The sequence below is a fragment of the Enhydra lutris genome, unplaced genomic scaffold, assembly GCF_002288905.1.
Source record: "Enhydra lutris kenyoni isolate GAN:26980312 unplaced genomic scaffold, ASM228890v2 scaffoldscaffold25, whole genome shotgun sequence".
Taxonomy (NCBI): Eukaryota; Metazoa; Chordata; class Mammalia; order Carnivora; family Mustelidae; genus Enhydra; species Enhydra lutris.
Window position 1 is genome coordinate 1,400,891 of NW_019154109.1, and position 19,816 is coordinate 1,420,706.

Below are 19,816 nucleotides of genomic sequence, written 5' to 3' on the forward strand. Positions count from 1 at the left end.
TTAAATCATTTAAGGAAATTTTCTCTTCAATTTGCTTTCCTCAAATCTGAAGTCCTTCACAAATTTAAAAAGGAAAAGAAAAATGCAGCCTGCAAAGATTAAAAATTATTTAAATGTGGCAAAATTTAAGCTAAGTGGTACTTCTAAATTTCCCTCCTGTACTATAAACTTGAAATCAACTTGTTTTAAAAAAAAAAAAATTGACAACCAGATGATTTTACAATTTTATTAGTACAGATGATTGGTTTCTAGTCTTTTAATAAATGAAACCATGTAACTGTCAATAATTTTTAAAGACTCCCCCATGTGTTTCTCAATATGTATACTATGTGCAGTATTATGACTTCTACAAGGCTTTAAAAAACAGACACATATTTCAAAAAGATTAGCATGCAAATTAGACATATGTACTTCTCTAGAGACAGCAGTTGATCTGCCTATCCATTTAAGGACTCCTAGTAACTCACTAACTCCTCAGAGATGGAAGAGCCATTGGGTGGGAACTACTAATTGAGAAGCCAGTTTAGAAAGGATATAACCCATTCACACGTGTTTAGTGTTTCATGGTTTATGATAGGGGTCACACACCAATTCTGAAAAGTAGACAGGTAAAGTATAAGAATTCTCATTTTCCAAATGAGAAGATCAAAGTCTAGAGAGACCAAGGAAATGGGTCAAGGTTACACAGCTTAATAACAGCGGAATTCTTATTAGATAGCATGTCTTACTACTTATTACTAACTCAGTGTTTTTTATCCATTACAACATAGTCAGCTGGTCATGGAAGGGCAGTATAATTATTTTCATTAAAATCAGACTAACATATTTAACCAATAATTCAGAGAGAGAAACTAGCATATTTTGATTTATACCTTCTTGGACTATTTAAAAACTTGACTGGCTACAATTCTACATAATAATCATTTTTAGGGTATTAAGACAAAAAAGAAACGCCAAAATGAGCTAGCATATGCTAAATAGATAGCCCACTAAGAAGAGTATTATGGAATAAGAAGACGATAAATTTCCAAACATTGCAAAATTTGCAAGCTCCTATATTTTTAAATTTCCACTTTGTACAGTCACTTCTAAATGGATTAATCTATGAAACCCAACTGTCTAGATAATTTCTTAATGATCTTAAGGTCAGGTGGTTACATTAAAACTCATTAACAAACAATTCATTAATTAGTTAAGAGGTAAGCCAATTTAGAACAATACATAAGATGATGTGCCAAAGAATGTGGGAAATAGCAATTAAAGGTTACTAAAAGAACTAAAACCAAAAAGTCAAGGAATTGGACACAGGGCACAATGCCTTAAAGCACATTATTTTGGATTTTAAAAGACCTTTATGACACTTTCTCTGTGTGTGATAGTAAAATGTTTCTTTTCTCTGCCCCATTCTAAAGAACCATTAAAAGAGCAAATTAAAATAGGGATGAAATAAAACGCTTACAGGTTTGTATCTCAGTGCATCTCTGTAGGATCCAAACAAAGCAGCCTGTGCCCTAAGAAAGGCCCTAGCTACTCCATCACCCGTAGCTGTAGACTGCTTCTTCAGTTTATTTTTCAGGGCCGAGACCTGCATGACAGAGAGGAACAGTTAAATTAACACCTCAGAAATTGGTACAGCGAGGTACGAACCCAATCAGCAGGCAAACCACAGTGTCTGCAGGTCAGCCAAAAACTCATCCTCCTCCCTGATAGCTTATCTTTTTAACTGCAGAGAGCACCTGCTGGTCTGTTAATTGAAACGAAAGCAGGAGCCGATAGTAACGTGCTAATGCAAATTGGTTTATGCTCTCTTTTTTTCCCAAGGCCTCTTGACATAAATAAGCTTTAATTATTTTACAGTAAACTGCCTGTGCGCCACTTTTCTGCAGATTTTTAGCAATTACAACATGTGTCTACTTGTTTTGAGAAGAAGCCGGTTGGTATCGTTCATTTCTGCCATGTAAGGTTATTTGTTACAGGTCCTCCAGGATCACTTACCATTTAATTTTATTTTTGGAAGTCTCATTTGCATATGTAATTTTCTACTCGTTTTTTTAATAGTTTTCACCATTATTAGACAAAAAGAGAGGGGGGAGAAGTTAAAGTGATTGAGAACCTACCATGAGTAGAGAATCACGTTATGCACATGTTATACAGTGTCTCAGTTTTCATAGCCTTCTAAGAAAGACATTTGTATTACCATTTATGAATGAAGAAACAGGGACTTAAAGATGTGAATCAGTTTGCCCTCCCTATACAGCTACTACATGGCAAGACTGAGATTTCAACCCAGTTCTGTCCAGTTTTTTCCCCACCACAATGTGCTGGGTTTGAGTTCAATGTCATCGCTTTATGAACCAGTAATCAGATTAATGTTTTTAAATCAAAGAAATATTTATTTCTCAGGAGTTTGCATAATTTCTCAAGGCATCCGAATTTGTTACCATTTTTCATACATTTCTGTCCTTCAAGTTCCGGTTCTCTGTATTTTATAGAATGGTTACTATTTATGAATGACCCTTACTTAGATGAGTATTCCGTAGGTATAATCACAATCCTGATGTATACTCTAACTTTTTTAAAGGGAAATGATGTGATACATTCCTATCATCTAATTCACCTGACCAATTCTTTTCATGCGTTATAGAAAACTACAGTCTACACTTAAAAAATATTGTTGCTCATATCATTCCTCATTGATGCTTTACATGGGAACATGAAGTCATATAAAAACGCTTTTTTTTTTTCCCAAGAAAACAAAACCGATGGGAGAAATTGTGGTTGGATTGCTCCCTTAACAGAGCATATTCTGACCCTTATGAAACCACCAGATAACAAAATAAAATAATGTCATTTCTCCTTTACATATATACCCAAGGAAGTGTATTTTTAAAAATTTCTTTATGCAAGCAGCCCTGACTACTCCTGTAGATGATGATTGTAATTGAAGTGTCAACCTAATTAACAACTAAACTTTGAATAATGCTAATGAGAAATGAACACAGCATCAGAGGAAAGACCAGCTCTACAGGTGATAAACCTTCACAGTAGTGACATTTTCCAGTGTAAAGTCACAGTTACTGTGATCTGATCAAAGAAAGAGACCCCCATTGGGTCCAATTATAACCACAGTTTTGAAAAAATTATTGAGTTATGATGTTCATAATCTATGCAGAAAGGCCTTTGCAGTATAGGTCTTCTCCCCATAGCTGTGATCTTTTCAATTTATATCCAAGCTCCATAGATTCAGATAAAAGTTTGGAGTCTAATTCATTTAGCCCACAAAGTGCATAAATCACGATTCATTTAAGAGGAAGTTTTTATTATTAAAATCTAAACTCAATAAATGCACATTTTAAGGAAACCTACATATTCAAACAACGTAGCTAAATGATGCAAAGTCGAAGTCTTATGACTTGTCTTTTATTTTAAAGTTTGTAATAATGTTATTTTTTAAGCTTCAACTGCCTTTAATGAAAAACAATGGAAGTGAATATCAATATATGTATTTAATAACTGCCCCCCTCAAAAAAGGCTTATGATGGAAGGAATGTCTTTCCATGTATTATAAAAAGTAAATGGTTGTGTTATTTTTAATTTACTTTTGAAAATAAAAAAAATTAAAATGTCATGCCTTACTTATATCTTAGCAAAAGAAAATTCTTCAAAGTGTACTTTTCTATAAAACATGAAATTGACAGTTCAGCTCTCCACAAACTGAGTATTCTTAGGACAATCATAATACATGCTTAGAGTGAATGCAGGCAAGTCAAACCATGCCTTAGCCTTCTTTACCCCAAGGTTTTAGATGCTGAATTCAGTACTTCTAAAGCTAGCCAGGATCTTAATCATTTTGCCACAAGCCTTTCCTAGCCAAACTGTAAATATGGGGCCTTTACCTCCAAAATTCAATGTAGTTCCTGAAATCCCTCAGAAAACACTTGTTCTAGAACTCTGTGTTCCAATAGCCACTTGAGATGTGACTAATCCGAATGGGGATTTGCTTTAAGTGTAAAATATACACTGGATTTTGAAGACTTAATACCCCCCCAAAGTAAAATATCTCATTAATAATTTTTATATTGATTTCATAACAAAACAGTATTTTGAACATTTGGTTAAACAAAATATATTAAAATTAATTTCACCCATTATTTATCTTTCAACATGGCTACCAGAAAATTTAAAATTGTATATGTAGCTCACAATTCCACTGAATAGTACTATTCTACATGAGCATACTACCCAATGTGAGATGTAAGACTAAAACATTGCCTGGTAAGAAATAGTTACATTGTTACTTTGCTTATATCTACATTACTTCAACCTTCACAAACTGCTTGAAAAGGTTTTCCCTGACCTGCTCTAGGAGGGCTTTGACTGTCAGTAAGTATATCTGAAGTTGTTCCTATTTTTCAGAGACCAAGAGGGCAGGTGAGTTAACTGTTTCTTGGATGCACAAATGAATGCTCAAAAATAGTTTGTAAGAATGAAATAGAGTTTTTAAAATCAGTTTTAGACAGAAAGATATGACTTTAATATAAAGTGACTGTGTCAACCTTGCTGTTTTCCCTGTCCTTTAGATCACTGGAGTAAATTATCACCAGTTACCAATGCCCTCTGCAGTGCTAATTAGCTTTTAGCAGTTTTTATCTATAAAAATGGTGATGTCTCCTCTGTACTTTTTCAATATTTCGTCTGGGAAATGACATTTCTGCTTTAATTTCCAAACTTCTAAATTTAATTATGAAATAGATGTACATCTTCCCACAAATCATCAAGTTTATATTCACATGTAATCCTGAACTCAGAAGAGCCTTTGGAACTTTAGTCACCTGGCTCTTATCACACAATCCAATTATGAGACACTGAAAAAGTATTCATTGTTTTCTCTTTTTATTCTTACGAAAGTAAGCAAGCCTCAAACTCCAATGGCTAAAGACTACTTCAAAACTGACATCTGAGGGGCGCCTGGGTGGCTCAGTGGGTTGAGCCGCTGCCTTCAGCTCAGGTCATGATCCCAGGTCCTGGGTTCGGGCCCCACATCGGGCTTTCTGCTCAGTGGGGAGCCTGCTTCCTCCTCTCTCTCTGCCTGCCTCTCTGCCTACTTGTGATTTCTCTCTGTCAAATAAATAAATAAAATCTTTAAAAAAAAAAAAAACTGACAACTGATTTTATTATGACACTCTTTAATCTGTGAATAAATTATCTTTCTAAGTCTAATCAAGTATACTAGACTAAAAAAAAAGTTAAACAGTGAAAAGAACTTCAGAAATAAATACTTCATGGCTCTTATCAAAAGTTTAAATTCCTTTCATACAGTGAAAATTCAGGCTTCCAAGTAGCCATCCATGGGAGGAATTATAACCTGGGTTTAGCACAGTGGGAGTTCACTGCAACATGAATATTACCAACAATTCTCCATTTTTACCCTCTTAACACTAAAGTGACTATGAATAAAAGTAGGAAATTACATGAGTAAACATAACAAACAGGTATAAATTAAAAGAGTGCAAGCCACGTGCACACAGTCTGAGTAATGAAGTAATTATGCCAACCGGGAGTTAGGAAGGGAGAGCACATTAAAGGAGCTGAGTTTTTCAGAGAAGTGACAGATTTTTCTCCTGACTTTAGATGTGTCTTTTTAGGAAACATAAATTAACCCTTATACCCAGAAATTTTAATTTTGCTCTTTAGGATCACAAAGATAAACATCAGGGTAAAGAGCAGAAGGTAAAAATAAATGTCCAGAAATAACATTTAGATAAACTACACAACACTAAAACACCCCTCTGATGTTTTTAAATACCTCCTTTTGTGAACTACACTGTACTAGAGAATCCACATCCATTTAGAAAAGTTAGAGCTTCAACTTATCTGCTTTAGAAAAAAGTTATAAAGATAAAAAGTTGTATTCTCCCCTTGAAACATCTTATGGTCATCACATGAAAAATCCCTACATTTCTTTAATCTTTCTAATGTCCAGGGTTTTTTAGAAACAAAATTAATACCCTATCCTCTTAATGTAATTTTTTAGTGAGCTTCTACTTAAGGACTGAAACAGTAACCATTTTAAATGAAAAGCAGAGGATATACCTGTGAAGGGTATTATTACCCTGGTCTCTTTTATGCTTAAATTACCTATCAAAACCTAATTAATACAGGGTCAGTTCTAACTATTTTCCTTTCAGAGGCCATTATAAAATGAAGACAATCAAACTGCTCCACCACAAGCCCAATGTTGGACCAGCATCTCTACTATCAATGTCACTTCCATTCATCCAGTTACTCAAAAAAAGTATCTTGCAGGGCTTCCTCAACACTTGACCCTTTTTCATCTCCCATATGCAACACATCACCAAGCACTGTCAGTTAGTCCTCTGATGGAGATTCAAATCTATCCACTTTTCTCTACATCTGCCACTATCAAGTTCGAGCAACTAGCATCTCTACCTAGACTACTGCAAATGGTCTCAACCATTTCAGTGGATCTTCCTGCTTCATTCCTTATACTGAGAAATCTTCAGGACCTAGATCCTAAGATGATATTTTTTAGAAGTCAAAGTAGATCACACTATTCCTTGGCTAAATATCTCCAATGAATTTCCAATAAAGTCCAAATGTCCCTAACAAGAACCTTTTTTGATGGCACCACCTATCTCTACAACCTCATTTTACATAACTCTCTCTTTTGTTCATCTCACTACAACTATATAAGACTTTCCATTTCTTGAACTTGCCAACCGTTTCCCCACAGTAGAATCTTTGTACATGCTATTCCTCCTCCTCTCACTTTGCACAGCTTACTCACACTTATCATTCAGGCCAATTCTGGAACAGGTATTTTGACACAATGAGCTCAGCTGGACCACAAATGGCTAATCTGAGGATTTCAACTAATAAGAATGACATCTCAGTTTGGCTAAAATCATCTTCATTTCAGCTTACTTATGGCAATATGTCTACTGGTCTGCTAACATCCACTCTCCCTCTCTTTGGTAAAAGAAATCCTAAGTTTTAACTAGTGCTTGCTCAACCTCCTTATGCTGACCCAGCTACTTTCCAACATCCCTCATGGCTTGGTATGGCCATGTGGTTAGGTTCAGATGAATGGAATGTGAGTTCCACGAGAGCAGTATATTATGTCCTCCTGTTCACTCAGCTCCTAGCATAATACAGGCATTATAATAGGTACTTGATAAATAATCAAATGAATGACTGTTTGAATGAATGAATGAATGAATGAATGAATAAATAAATAAGCAACCCATCACACTTCTACATTAATTTCTCTAGTTCAATGGATCAGAATATCTACGATGGAGCCCAAGAACATAATTCATTGAAAAGTTCACAAAGTCATTATGATATCAGCAAGATTTGGGAACCACTGTTGTGACAGTGCACACAGTATCATGCATACAAAAAACTCTCTTGAATATGGAAAAGCCAAGAACTTAAAGGACTAGAAACAAATTGGAAATTATCTTTAAAGCCCAAATCAAGGTCTTCACATTTAAGTATATATGTATAGATGTATGTATGTATTAGAAGTAAGAAGAGAGAGAAGCATCCCATTAAGATGTTACAGGGGAAAAAAAAAAAAAGACATTCGGAGAAAGGCAAGGTAATTTAGTTGGAAATGAAAACCTATGAGAAAGCCAAGGAACTTCATGAGTACTTAAAATCACTACAAGTAACAAACTATAAATCAACTGTAAAATGGCAAAAGTACAGAGACATAAAGAAGTGAACTGCTAAAGTCTGATCACTGCAGTGGGAGGGATAGATTCTCTTGCTCAGTTGGGAGCAAATAACAAAGACCTTTTAAAAGTTTGGAAGCCCAGTTAATTAAGGTTTTGACTTTTGTTTTTTTGTTGTTGTTTTCTTTTGCTTTTGTATTTAAAGTTTATATTTAAAAAAAGGAAAAAGTACAAAAAATAGCAAGATCTATAGTTTACTTACAAACAACAACAAAACACCTGTTATAAACAATCACATCTCTCAAAATATTTAAAAGAATAGTGAGTTTCCACAGACACCCGAAGTCCTGTGCAGAAGCACAATGACGGGCATCACAACACGGTCTCCCTTTCCAGAGAGAGGAAATAAGTTCCACTCACAACCAAAAAAGTTTATGTTAAACATGCATCCAGGTTTCTTCTTTTTATTACTATAAAAGATGAGAATATCCTTATAAAATGTTCTAAGAAATAACTCTAAACAGGGACTTTAAAAGCAACTTCTATTACAAAAGATAAAAGAAACGCAACTACATTTCCCTTCAACCATCACTTACTGAATGACTACTATTTACAAAGCCCTGTGCTAAGGCTCTGTGGCAGGGACAATGTCCATCTAGGTGCCTGAATTCTGACAGCAGGAGATCGAGGAGAGAACAGGACTGCATTTTTCCAGGGGAAAACTGAAAGCAGTATTTGTCTCCTAAAGTCTACTCTATTGACCACACCCCCCCAACAAAAAAGTCCTCTAAATCACTCTAGAACTTGAATGAATTCAGTTTATCTTACTAACCTGGCCACTCCAAAAATTTGCTGCGGAATTTATTTACTGCTAAATATGATAAGGATTCTAGCAGAGCTGTGGCAAACCTGGAACTAATATAATATTCTCTGGGGCCTTTTTTTTTCTTCATAACATATACTATGACAATTTAACATTTTAAACCTTCATGTTAGGTTAGAGGAAATATACAAAAATTAAACATATCTGTTAACTCTACGCACAGTTGCAAGAGTTAAATTTGTTTACATACTTTCATTTTTTATAAAGCTGATTTAAGAAAATTCTCTGAAATAGCAAACTCTTTTCCAAACTTATTCCAAAATTAACTCACTTGAATGAAGGTATCTTACATTTTTACTTAAAGTCAGTGTTTTGGGGCTTTTCTCCAGGTCTTCAGGCTTTTAATTTAATGATTTTTGGTGATTCAGAGCAATTGGTGTCTTTGCTTTTCATTGCACAATAAAACCATTAACCTTTCCTTCATGTGATACTTTAAAGTATCACTAAAAGATGCAAAATATTTTAGAGGACCCCATTTTATAATAAAGTATTTTCAATATTTTAGTAATCAAATATACTTTCTACTAAATGTAGCTATCCTATAACATACCAGGGTGTATAGTGAACTGCACAACCTTAAGTGTACTATGTCCATACCCTCATAATAGAAAATAAAAAAAATCATTTTCTAATAGTGTGTTATATAAGATGAAAATAAGTTTTTAAAAGTGTTAACAATCCTAATCTAAATCAAATAGCTCATACTGATATTTCTTCAGCAAGATTAGAGAGTAAGCTTCTATATTAAATTCTAAAACAGTTACTCATTACACTGCATATCATGTTTATATAAGAGGGACCATGATCTAGAGTTTGGGGCATAAGTATGACAGGATCAACCTATATGAACTAAAGCTCTAGAAATACCATTAACAGTATACTTTCTGTGTCTTCATCTTCTTATCTAAAATAGGAGTAGGTATATTCACCTGAGAGTATATTATTTTCTTATAATCTAATGAGTTAAAATTATTTAAAGACTGTTAAGCAACATAGGCCAAAATTCACTTTCCTGATAATGGATATTTTAATGCATGTAACTTTTTCAGATGTCAATTCTAACCGCTTTCATCTATGAGAATTAGTTTATAATTGTTCCAACTTAATTTTCTCATGAAGAGATTTCCTATATCTCGTTATAATTCTAATTAGCTTAATTTTCTAACAAGTGCGTTATCCTATTTATTTTTGAAATAGTTAACAATTCTCCAAATTCTTTTTAAAAATGTTAATGATGATAAAAATTAAAATTAGCAGTAGTACCTTAGAAATAGAACATTTTAAATTATTATGTAATTGAAAACTAAATTTATATATATATTTGGAATGAGGAGGTCTCAATAGTACGTTATCTTAGGTTAAAATGAACTCACTTGAAATTTCAAATGTTGTATTTAATTCAACTCTTTCAATTTCCCCACACTAAAAACATACCACAGTAACACTAAATTGAACTGATATTGTTACACAGCCCTAAAATTTATTTTTTATATAAAACAACCTACATTGTTTGAAGGTATCCATATTTGACATAGCCACTAAAAAATAAAATCACAGTGCATGAAGACAGAAAACTACAAAAGTACATTTGAATGGATCTACTGCTTTTAAAAGATAGTCCATGTAATAATCAATATCGTTAAAATCACTCTCAATAAAATTTTTTTTCTTTTAATGATCCAAATCTATAGTGAAATGATGAAATCGAAAAACAAGTGTTCTTGTCAGAAGACAGGAAGAGAGTTTTTTCCCTTCCCTTAAGGAAAACAAAGGATTCCTGAAAGCCTTGCCCTGATTTATTTTTCCAATTTTAAATACCTTAAGAGTAGCGGAACTGCTACTGGCATGGTAGTATTTCTAACAGTCAATAAATCTAAAATATTATGTGTGAATATTGGAATGAAGCCATTAAGAAGATTACAGCATGCAACACAGCAGAGGGTCCACAGGAAAAAAGAACTAGTAATTCAGGACAACTGTGACCACTGACCTTTGAACAGCCAAGACCACTGGTCAAGCTGACACAGTAATAGAGTGCACATGCATAGAAAGTCATCTAGCCTGTAAGTATAATTTAAATGCTTTGGTGGATGATTTTTAAGAGGACCCCTTTTAAATATCAGTTAATTTATTAAATAATCAAACAATAGCAGTAGTAAAATTTTTCAGGATTCTAGTATATCTTATTAATTCAAATCGCAAAAAAAATTCAGTAAGATCATTTGTTAATTTTAACACAACTCATTTAAAACATTTATATTTAGAGAAAGTATGATGCGATAACTTTATCATATCTCCTGCAGAACTATAAGAGATAGCTTTTAGAAAACTGATGAAAAAGCTAAATTTATTAGAGAGGGGTTAAACAAACAATCACCTAAAATATTTTTAGAAAATGATCATAACTTTAAAACCTCTCATACTTTAAGCAAGTGGTCCTAGTTCCACCCCAGGGTTGTATCCACTTATTCATTGTTCAAATTTGTCTGTAAGTCTGCAGCCTTTAATTTCGAGCATACGTATAGTTATATCTACACCACCTAGCAGTGTGCCTTATTATGACTTTTTAAAATCTCAGTTATGTACAGTTAACCTTTACGTGTAAATAAAGGAGATGGTTCCTCCTGTCATTTTATATTTTTAGGCTTCCACATTTTGTGAGTACTATTTAACTTCTTCACATCTTAAAATAAATGTCTTAATAACAAACTAATCCTACTGGGAAAATAGTACTTCTCAATTAAAAAAGAATCACCCATCGAAAGAATTACTATTAAGGATTGTTTTTCTCAAAGAAATAAAATCAACCATCATTGAAACTGACTATAAAAATTTTTATGACACAAAAACACTGAATTATTTCTCTCTTTTCTTTTTCCTCTTTTTTCCTTTTTTCTTTTTCAATAAACAACCCTTTCTCATTAGGGCATTAACAGTAGGAAATGCATTGCACATAAGGACAATATTTGTAAAAGTTGGGACTTTATTTCATAATTATTTTTCTATCCAATGAAGAATTTCTAAGTGAATAACTCTAATCATTTCTAGCAGCTTCTGCAAAATTTTTGTAATGAGGCCATCTAGTTATAATGAGCTAAGAAGATAATATAATTCTTTACTGGCCTGGGTTTGGATTTGTTCATACATAGCATAAATTTTACTACAGTAAGATAAAGTAGTTCAATTTAATTTGCTTCAAGGTCAGCAAATATTTTAGGTTATTTGTGGGCATAAATAATCTGTTTTTAACTTTAAAATCACATTTTTCCTATCACTAGCCATAAGAACAATTAAAGCCAGTATTACTGTATTTTTTGAGTTTGAAATTTTTAAATTCACTTTTTCAAACTCCCTGGTAATGATTTCAAAGTACTTGCAATATTGCAGGAATATATATGATGGAGGATTTTTATTTCCAAATTTTACTACCCCTGAAAAAAGTGGATTTTTTTAGGAGAGTTATTTTTAACTTAGAACTATGTTATAAAGATATTTTTAAGTAGCCATTAATATATATACAGAAACAGTACTAGTCTGCATTTTTGCCCTATTCTAAGGAATACGAAGGCCAAAAAAATGCACTTTTGGTGACTAACATGAAACACAGAATACATCCTATTATAAGCTGCAGACGCACACGCGCGCGGGCACATGAGCGCGCACACACACACACACACACACACACCCTCTGCAAGATCAAAGACCAGAAGAGAACTGGCACTTAATTTATCAGCCTTTACAGACAAAAGACAGTTTTCGTCATTTCAAAAGGATCAGATGTCTTTTATGACAAACTGGGTTTGCAGTTTAATTTACAAATAGAATTCTAAGTAAGCAGTCTTTGCTCTGCCAAAGCAAATGACAAACAGTGTAGGTTTTCATTCTTGCGGCCCTCAGCAGGATAGAAAAGATTAAAATAAAACTGAAATAATTTAGAGAAAACAAATAAATGTTTCAGAAAGTTGAGGGAGATCAAAGCCAGAATTTTCTGACCCCAACTGTACAAGCATTTCTTATTATATTGACCAGTGCCATCAGATCATTAATTAAAAGGAAAAGCACTGGCAGGTGGCAGGGAAGCAAAAGCTGGTAATTGGCCCCCTTCTTCTCCTTGCCTTCAAAAACTCTCTCATTCTTTTGCAAGACATGCCACTAGGCAGACAGAAATGCCTACTTTGTAATATAATGATTAAGATGAGATGAAGAGACTTAGGTTTAAAGAAACTCTGCCTAATGAATGCATCTAGCTTTTTAATTATGATCCTACTTTTACAATAGGAATAGGATGTTCCATTCAACATCTCCTCAACTGCCAAAAGGTAGAAAATGTTAAATATAGAATCTACACAGATTCCTCTCACACCCATGCACATACTCAGCCCTTTTATTTCAGATAGAAAACTGGGGAAAACAACTCTTGGCAATTCAAAGGTTCAGGAGAAAACATATCTATCTATATTTATTACTATATCTATATCTATATCTTTATCTATATACACCACAAAATAGCCTTCAGACTTACCACATCACTCGGTAGGTTGTTCAAGTCATTAAATGGTGATTCTAAAGTGTTTGTGTCAACATTTAACATAACCACATCCTCCAATGATTTATTTTTCACTCTCTGTTCAAAAAACACAATCATAAATAAACATCTTAGTATATTTTCCTTCCAAAACTGTAATGAGCTTAGAAATGTAGAGAAAATTGTCTTACGATAATTAGCTTTGGGAAAAGAAAAAAGGAAAATCCTCTATTATAAGAACATGTAAATGACTTTGCCTTATGAGAAAGAAAGTTTGTTCATAATCATTCAAAAAGATTGGGTAAAAAAAAATCTTTAAAATAGAATGCTTGGTCATCTAAACACATTGATTTAGTTTAGAGATGTTGAATATAATTTAACTACCAAAGAGATATTATAACAAAAACTCACAAAATAGGCACAGCTACATTAAAATCTCCAAATTTACAACTTTATCAAATGAATTTTGATCCTATTGATATAGGAACTTGTGGCCACTTCTATACCTATTTTTAGCATAAATCATATTGTAGGACTAACATAAGCCATAAGTATGACTTCTATAAGTGAACTAAGTTTTAAATAAACATTTTCTCTGTATTTCCCTATCAATTCAGTATAAGCTGATGATGAGGACTGTAAGTTGAATAAGTAAAATGATAAAGACGGCCATAATAAGGAATTGTTAGCAAAATTTATCACATGAATTTAATATAACAGATCAAATTTCATAGCCTATCAGATTGTTTGACTCGTCTTATTTGTTTGACATTTTAATCAAATGGCCAAATTATCTCAATATGTGGACTAATGACAGTAAATTAGAATTTCATCAAATTTTTCATCCTTAAAGAAAGAAAACACGGTTTATTTTTCCTAAACTAACACGTATATTAAAATCACATAAATCTATTTGCCTTATTTAAATGATAGCAAATAGTATTACTTTTTGATGCAAATAAATAAGGTGCTCATTAATGAGCTCTATCTATCAGAATTCCATAATTGTATAGGTCAACTGGCAATAAGTAAATTAATTTCAGTGTAGTATTTTTCTTCAGTATAGTATTTTTTTTAAAATGACATTCTTGAATAATAGCCATTTTTGAGAATTATTAAATACCTTAAATTTTAAATTGGTCAAACCAATTTTTTTAAGTTGTTCAGGAACGAAATTTCCTTGATCCATTTAGAACTTCCAATCTCTGCAGTTTAGGCAGAATGTTAAGTTTGCTAGGGAAACGGTGGTCTAGAGTGGGGAATTTGAATGTTAAGTTTGCTAGGGAAACGGTGGTCTATAGTAGGGAATTTGTATGTGTTAAGAAAGCCATAGTGTTTGTGTAGAATATGAATTCTCAAAGGAACACATCATTTTTAAAAATCCATCTTATAAAAGACATTGTAAGTACTCTAAAATAAGAGTCAGGATGGCTGTTTCTTAGAAGTTAAGAGACAATCACGTACAACTGTGACACTATTTACAAAACATTTTATAAATAAACTTATCCTCTTTTCTTTGCATATGTATACACATACACAAAAAAGGCTCACATACATAAGTATGTAGTTACCTCAGTTAACTACAGCATAAATACAAAAGTAACCTATTTCAGATGCAAAAATACATTTATAATTGTGGCATACAGGTGGGAAAGGTGTGTCATAATTTTGATTTCCACCTTCAATTCTAAATTGTCCCTTTTAACAGAAACTATAAAGATAATCCAGAAACCCACTTATTAAAGGATGAAATGAGCTCCTCTAAATAGCCTGGAAAAATGGTTATGTGATGCCTAAATATTTTGTGATGATACAAATGCTAAACTCTGAAAAATAAGATTAGTATTAACATGAAATGTATACTTTTTTCCAAGTTGCACTTAGTTTAAAAAGGTCTGATAAAAGCTGAATATTAAATTCTGTTCAAGGGACCATTTGGTAAGAATGGAAAATGTACTAATTTCAATAAATCAATACAATGAGACTCACTAAAATGAGAATGATTCTACATAAGCAGCAACAAGTGAAATACAGTATGTAATTTAAAAACATTTTTTTAAATTTGGATTAATGTCAGTATTTTGTCTACATTTCCTTCCAAGTCAGGCTTTAACTAAACAGGAGTAAAAGGTTATACAGTATATAAAATGGTACCACTTTCTCTGTTTCATATTTTAATAGTTCATAAAATTCATCAGCTTGCTTGGATTGGGAAAAAGTAAGAAAAAGGAGAACTTTCTTTTTTCTTCAAAAATAAAAAAATAATATAAGGACAGAGACCAAAAGTCTTATGAAAGAAAACAGTAAGGTATTAAAGTAGTAGGTTTTTCTCCCACATCCTCTCTATATAATAACTCATCCAGGCAATGTGACTACGAATGTGCATCATGTTACTATGATGCACTATGTTACTATGTTACTATGAGTGGCAGTAGTCCCATGTTCTTGTAAAACTGAGCCAACATTTTAGAATTTCTTCTGTATTTTAAAACACATACTACAATCCACTAATTTATTTCTCATCATTTACAGGCCTTTGAGTTCATCCCTAAAGTCTAATTTTCAGGGAGAACAAAATGTCCTTATCCTTTATTTTGAAGCAAATTTACATTTTAAAAAGAAATTTCTAGCCATCTTTCACTCATGATTACATAAAAATAATTAAAAGAAAGATTTAGAAGGATATTAGTTTCACATCTTTGAACAATTATATCTAGAAGTCTTTGTAAAGCTGTTATGTTGAAACTGTATTGACCAAGAGAGAGTATATGGAATATTTTGATTATTCGTAAAAAAAAAAAATCTGTTGTAAATGCAGCCAAGCAAAATGTAAAAAATTACTCAGTTCAGTCTCACATATAAAATATCTAAATAGATATACCCATATTTTAATTATAATACCATTAATATAAAATAAGAAAGCACAAAAGATTTTTTTAAATGTGCCATTAATGAAATGATTAAATAAGAATGGAATTGCAGGATGCCATATTATCTTGTAATAAATTAAGGAGAAAGTTACTAAATGGTACCCAACTGGTTTAAAGACATTCTTGAGGTTCCTTTTATACCTTCTCATTCACTATTAAACCAAACAGACCAAACAAAACTGTCTACAAAGACAGTTCAATTAAGTCCAGAGTATAAAAAGGTACCGAGATTTCAGGCAATCTAATCATGGCTCTAAACAGTCTCATTTAATGATGAGCCAATTTAAAACAGAATGGACCATTTCTCTAAGATAATACTGCAAGAAGTAAAAAAACCTTAAGCAATTTGCTCCTTAAAAAAAGGACTGATTTTCACTATAGATATCCAATAAATATACGGTAAGTGTGATCAAATATTTAAAACATGCACCCATTTCCATAATATTTTAGAAAAGCTGAATCATTTGTATTAAAAGTTGATATAGAACCATTATGCAAAAAATATATATAACATCAATGGGTACAATAATCAACTTCAAATGTTTTTCATCTGTACAAATAAACATATTATAAAAATGAGGTATTCTATTAGATACATTAAATAAGAAGAGACATGTGCACTAATATCAAATTCAAATTTGATGACTTCTTTGAAACCATACCAACTGTGGTTTAATTTTATACAGTGAAAATACTGATGAACAAAATACCAGTTATATATTCTACAATCAAATAATAGACTAAATACCTACAAATTCGTGTTTTATTTTATGCAAATTGACCTTTCACTGCCAGCACCTTGTCATAAAAGAACAAGTTTTCTAAAAATTAATAAAGATTCATAATGTTATCTAACTCAGACTTCAAAATTAAAAACAAATTAAGTCTACTAAAGAAATTCATTAAAATGTATTATTTGTTAATGATTAAACAAATAAAAAATGTTGCCCTAGCTTTCTGCAAAAGGAGAAAATGACCAAAACCAGAGCACATGTGGGATTCTCTAACTTGGGAAGGACTACTACAGGAACATGACTTCTCCAGACATGATCCTCAGGAGTTTTAAAATAATCAATGGGATCTTCCTTGATCTGCAAAGTGAGGACTGATGGTGTACACAGTGACAACTAATAAGAAAACCAAATCTAACTCATTTAGGTTGCTGATTAGAAATTGGGTTAATATACAATATGCACAATCAGCAAAAGAAAAAAAAAAAGAAAACTGAATAAAACTGAAATCAGCTAGCATAATGATGCTATGCAACTGACCCAAGTCTTCTGTTTGGATCCAAGTCTTCTGTTTATGCTTTTTTTAGAATCTAATCTTCTAAGAAGTCTTCTCTGGAAGTTTCACTGATTCCAAGTACAAGGTATTTAAAGTTCAAAGTTTTTCACTATAATGATGACAAGTCACAAAAATCATTTTGGAATGAAGTGATAACAGTACAAAAAAATCAATGCATTTTAAAACCCTAACAGGACTAGAAATTTAAAAAAATTTAAAGCTATATTCTAATTTAAAATTTCATGATTATTGTATTAAAATCACACCTTGAAAAAGCACACGGACAAACTGGATCATAATGATTGAAAAATGAAAACATTTTCCCTTTATGACTCATAAGTACATAGAATCTGACCTTCAAAATATGGTCTGAAAAAGAAATAAGTATAAAAGATCCCAAGTGCCATAAAAAAGTGGTTCATCAGAGACTAAGTTTTTAGTATGTAATACTTACCACATGACCTTGACCAAATTTAACATATTTTCATGGTTTTCACACCCTCAAAGATGGTCATTCAGAATACTAATTAAAATGTAATTATTCCAAATATTACCTTTTTGAAAATGATTGTGTAAGTATATAATAATTCAACACTTGCAACTGCTTTATACTATTCAACTGATACTCTTTGAAAACACAACTGTTTTAACTATTATTTTTATTAATCATTATACCACTCATGCATCTCATGTCTGAAAGATACTCACCTCTATGAGGCTGGAGTGTATTCCAATCAGGTATGGCATTGGAGCACTAAATTAAAGATACATAATGTATATATTCATAAGTTCATTACAACTGAAACAACTATATAAGTAATTCAGAAAGTTTAAAAAATTAATTAAAGGTACAGTTCTAATATAGCCCATTATAGGTATTTAAAATTATTCAATACATAAAAATCAAATTCAATTGGAGAGACCATGAATATATTCAAATTAAGGTTTATTTGCATAAAAATCACAAAATCATTTATAATTAAATAAAGAGTGGTAAGGCCTAAAAAAACTTTTAATTTATGAAGAATATTAGAGTCTAGGCCATAGTCTGAGTTAAACCTTCCACATACTTCATATCAAATATATCCTAATTATCAAATTTATTCACATTTCTTTTATATGCCTTTTTAAAATTCGATTGGATTCTTATTTCTGTCATTTCCTTACTATATCATCATTGTTTCACACCTACAATGGCAACAAAATTTTCTGATTTAGTCAATCACCCAGTATTTATTGAGACCCACTATATGCCAGGCACTGTTTCAGAATTAGAAGGACAAAGATAAACAAGTTCTTCCTCTACTGTTATCATTCTCTTTCTGTGCTTTCTGTTCAGGTACATCATCCTTTATTTAAATGTCATTCAGTATGGTGACTGACATAACATAATAAGTAAGTAAATACACAAATAAATGTCACAGATTCCTATTTATCCCATTTTCACTTCTAGTAATAAAATAATTTTAACAAATCATAATATTCAAGTATGTGTAAGAATAATACTGAAATAATTAATTCAACAAATAATACCTGAAGCACACGAGATGCTAGAACCTGGTCTATGAGCTAGGTATAATAATAAATGATACAAACAGAATACATTCCCTTGTGGATCTTACACTCTAGCAGAGTATACAGATATTAAATAATTTTTGTAACATAAAATCAGGCTTATAAGTCAGTTCAGAAATATTTCTCATAAAATACAAGAAGGGAATTATCCAACTTGACATTTTGAAATCAAAATATTATTTAACAAGAAAACGTGAGAATGGACAGATGTCTACAAAGGTGATAGAAGATATGCAAATAAATAGCTATCTAAAAATAAAAAACTTTTGACATTTCTTGTATAGTATCTCTGTGTTATAGTTAATGAAACATTTTCTATGTTAATGAAAACAGATAATCTTTTTCAAAGAATTTGCTTAATTTTTGAAATTAAAAAAAAACTATCATTTTCACTATTAGAGCTGAGCTGTCCAAACTTCTGCATATCCATTTTGCTACTGAGAACCGGTCACAGATAAAGCTAACGGTGCTCCACAGTTTCCAAAGTAACCTAAAACAGCTTCAAATTTATTTAAAGATGTCTTAACCACTAACATATACCCCAAATTCACCAAAAATAAGGATAAAGTTTATAATTGACTTCTCATTATCCTGTTCATTATTTCTTATTGTATTAGATTCCATCTAATTCCCTTTTGTAGCTTTGTTCCTTCCTTTTTTTTTTTAATACAATAGACCATCTGGAATTGATCTGATATTCTGGATCATTTGACCGAAAGTTAAGAACTATTTATAGGCCTTGATATCCTTAAGACCTAACAGATTTTCTGCCTTCAAAAGGAAACAGGAGGAATAAATGTGGACTGTTACACTTCTGCTTAAATAAAGGAAGGCTGATTACTACCCTAGTTCAAGTTCTCATCTCTGGAATTCCTTCTGGGACTCCACAGAAGACATAAAATATATGTCACTAACT

General features: G+C 32.0%; 1 protein-coding gene across 1 annotated transcript in view; it reads right to left on the reverse strand.

The window, feature by feature from the left end:
• Window positions 1–19,816, reverse strand: part of LOC111151059 (DENN domain containing 1B) — a 285,630-nt gene that overhangs the window by 79,961 nt on the left and 185,853 nt on the right. Inside the window, exons 12-14 of the mRNA XM_022508793.1 lie at window positions 18,034–18,079; window positions 13,106–13,207; window positions 1,460–1,585 (exon numbers count right to left, since the gene is read on the reverse strand). Of these exons, the coding sequence (XP_022364501.1) occupies window positions 1,460–1,585; window positions 13,106–13,207; window positions 18,034–18,079 (274 nt within the window). The remainder of the gene's footprint in view (window positions 1–1,459; window positions 1,586–13,105; window positions 13,208–18,033; window positions 18,080–19,816) is intronic.